Source organism: Microtus ochrogaster, linkage group LG8 (assembly GCF_000317375.1).
Source record: "Microtus ochrogaster isolate Prairie Vole_2 linkage group LG8, MicOch1.0, whole genome shotgun sequence".
Lineage (NCBI taxonomy): Eukaryota > Metazoa > Chordata > Mammalia > Rodentia > Cricetidae > Microtus > Microtus ochrogaster.
The window spans coordinates 22,231,540-22,233,914 of NC_022033.1; the positions used below are offsets into that span (position 1 = coordinate 22,231,540).

A 2,375-nucleotide genomic window follows, 5' to 3' on the forward strand; every position below is an offset into this window, starting at 1 on the left:
ACTCACGAGCGCCTGGGTTATAGCCTTGATCACATGCTGCAGAGACAGCTTTTCCTCTTGAGCGCTCCTACTGAGAGAGGCCTCATGCTCCATTAGCTCTGCGTGGTTTGTCTCCTGGTAAAGGAACAGAAGAGAGTCTGAGAGCCAAACTCTGCAAGGAGAATTCACCATTCTTGTCCACAAATCCATCAAGACATATTCTATTTCGTCAACCACACTTTCCCAAGGAGTCTGAAAACAATGTAATATGGCAATAAAAGGCTCAGCATAAATGATCAGAAATCTAAATGGCTGCCTGGATTAAAGTTCTTGTTCTATCAGCGGGAAACACTCTGACGTCACTCATTCTGTCACTTGAGTCCTGTGGATGTCTGTGTTGGCACATTCCCGATAAGAAGGAATTAAAGGGGCACAAGTCCGCCTTCTAGTGGACTCCAACACAGATGAGACTAGGGGAACACATGTGGATAGGGGTGCAGAGCTGCCAAAAGTCGATGACCAGAAAACGTGCTGAGATGAAAGGCAACTCGGAATTGAGTCGGGGACTCTGCCATCCCACGGTGGAGCAGCACTTCTGTGACATCCTGACAGACGTTTAAGTCAGTGAGCACAACCACACTCTTCATAAGACACACACCGCTCCAGTGACAGCTCCAGCTTGAGCCAAAACCTACGACCTCGTCTGCAACCTCCACCGCTGGTGATGGCTCTACGCTGGAGAACATGAATGGTTTTCCGCCATCGACTCTCCTTTCAGAGACGTGAAGGCAGTAAGCCTATCTTGCTCATATCCTTTCTGCTCCAGGGTAAGCAGTCTCCCATGTGACTTGGTTTTTCAGCTCTCCACAGATCCCTTCCTTGATACCTTGCTCATTCCCACCCCTTCAGCTTTCCTTAGGGTCTCGTGTAGCTCACACTGGCCTCAAATTCACTATGACAAGTCTCTCTCAGACAGGACACATTTCATATCTATGCCATTGTGTTTCCCCAGGATTACAGTCAGGATAGTGGACAGCTGTTGTTTTACTGAACAGGAAAATGAATGAGCTAACTAATTTTCAGATATGGCCAAAGTTCACTTTCCAGCTTTGGAGGATTCATCAAGGACCATCTAAAGGGCGCCATTCACTACTGTCCACGAAGGACAAGGAACCTGTCAACCCACGCAGCTCCTTTGCAACCCAGGATCACATACCAGGATCTCCATCGTCTCTCTCAGACCCTTCACCATCTTCTCATAATCTTCATTCTGCTTCTGAGACTGGGTCAGCAGAGCAGAGAGCTCTGTCACTCTGAGGAAAGAGGCATAGCACTGTCTCCTGGATAGCCCAAGGACACGGGCAAAGTCACCCGGTAACACACCTCAGCCCCACACGGACACTCCCACTACAGCTCCCAGAATCCCTTGGGCATGCCCAGTCCTTTTACTGCCTGAATAACATCTGACTCTAGAGTTCTGATCTGGTGGGGAAAGCCAAAAGCCACTCAGAGACATGCAGGGATTTACCACATCTCAAGACTGGAACACGCGTTTGTGGGCCCGAGAGCTGAAGGAAAGCCCTGGCCTAGGCCCTTCCAGGCCTTGCTTGATTGTGAAGTCAAGCACCCTGAAGCCAATAAGAACATCAGAATTGCCACCACAGGGGATAGTCCCAAGGTCCCTCCAGCCCAAGGTTTTGACTCTGATAGGGAAAAAGGACAGATGACTTGGGAGACAATATAGCTAATGATGCCCAACAAAATTATCAGCAGCTCTATCATTTAACAATGCATCTCAGAGCTTTGGGAGCAGTATTACACTCATGCCTTTCTTTCCTCTTTGTTTTTGTTTCCTATGTAGCCCAGTCTTGCCTGAAATTCTCTATGTAGTCTAGGATAATCCTGAACTAGAAATCCTCCTGCCTCAGCCTCCTGAGCACTAGGATCGTAGGCACGAGCCATGACACCTGGCTAATAAATATGTCTTAAATTAATGTTACCTAGGAGTTTTTATTTATCTATTCATTCACTCATTAATTTATTCACTTTGGAGGCAAGCTCTCACTACATAGCCCTGGTTGGCCTCAAATTTGCTGTGTAGACCAGGCTGACCTTGAACTCAGAGAGTTCAAGCCAGCTTATAACTCTAAAGAGCTAGGATTAAAAGTGACAACTACCAGTCAGGCAGTAGTGGCACGTGCCTTTAATCCCAGAACTCAAGAGGTCTCTGAGTTCAAGGTCAGCCTGGTCTATAGAGTGAGTTCCAGGACAGCCAGGGCTACACAGAGAAACCCTTTCTTGGGACAAAAAACCAAAACAAAACAAAACAAAAAAACACAATAAAAGTAATGACTACCACACCTGGCTAAAAGAAAAATTTTTTTTTTTTTTTTTTT

General features: G+C 46.7%; 1 protein-coding gene across 3 annotated transcripts in view; it reads right to left on the minus strand.

Moving 5' to 3' along the window:
- Cep250 (centrosomal protein 250) overlaps positions 1 to 2,375 on the minus strand; it is a 47,174-nt gene that overhangs the window by 32,822 nt on the left and 11,977 nt on the right. For all 3 annotated transcript variants that reach the window (XM_026787124.1, XM_005363063.3, XM_026787125.1), the window contains 2 exons: positions 1,196 to 1,292; positions 7 to 114 (listed from right to left, as the gene is read on the minus strand). In XM_026787124.1, coding sequence (XP_026642925.1) covers positions 7 to 114; positions 1,196 to 1,292 — 205 coding nt within the window. The remainder of the gene's footprint in view (positions 1 to 6; positions 115 to 1,195; positions 1,293 to 2,375) is intronic.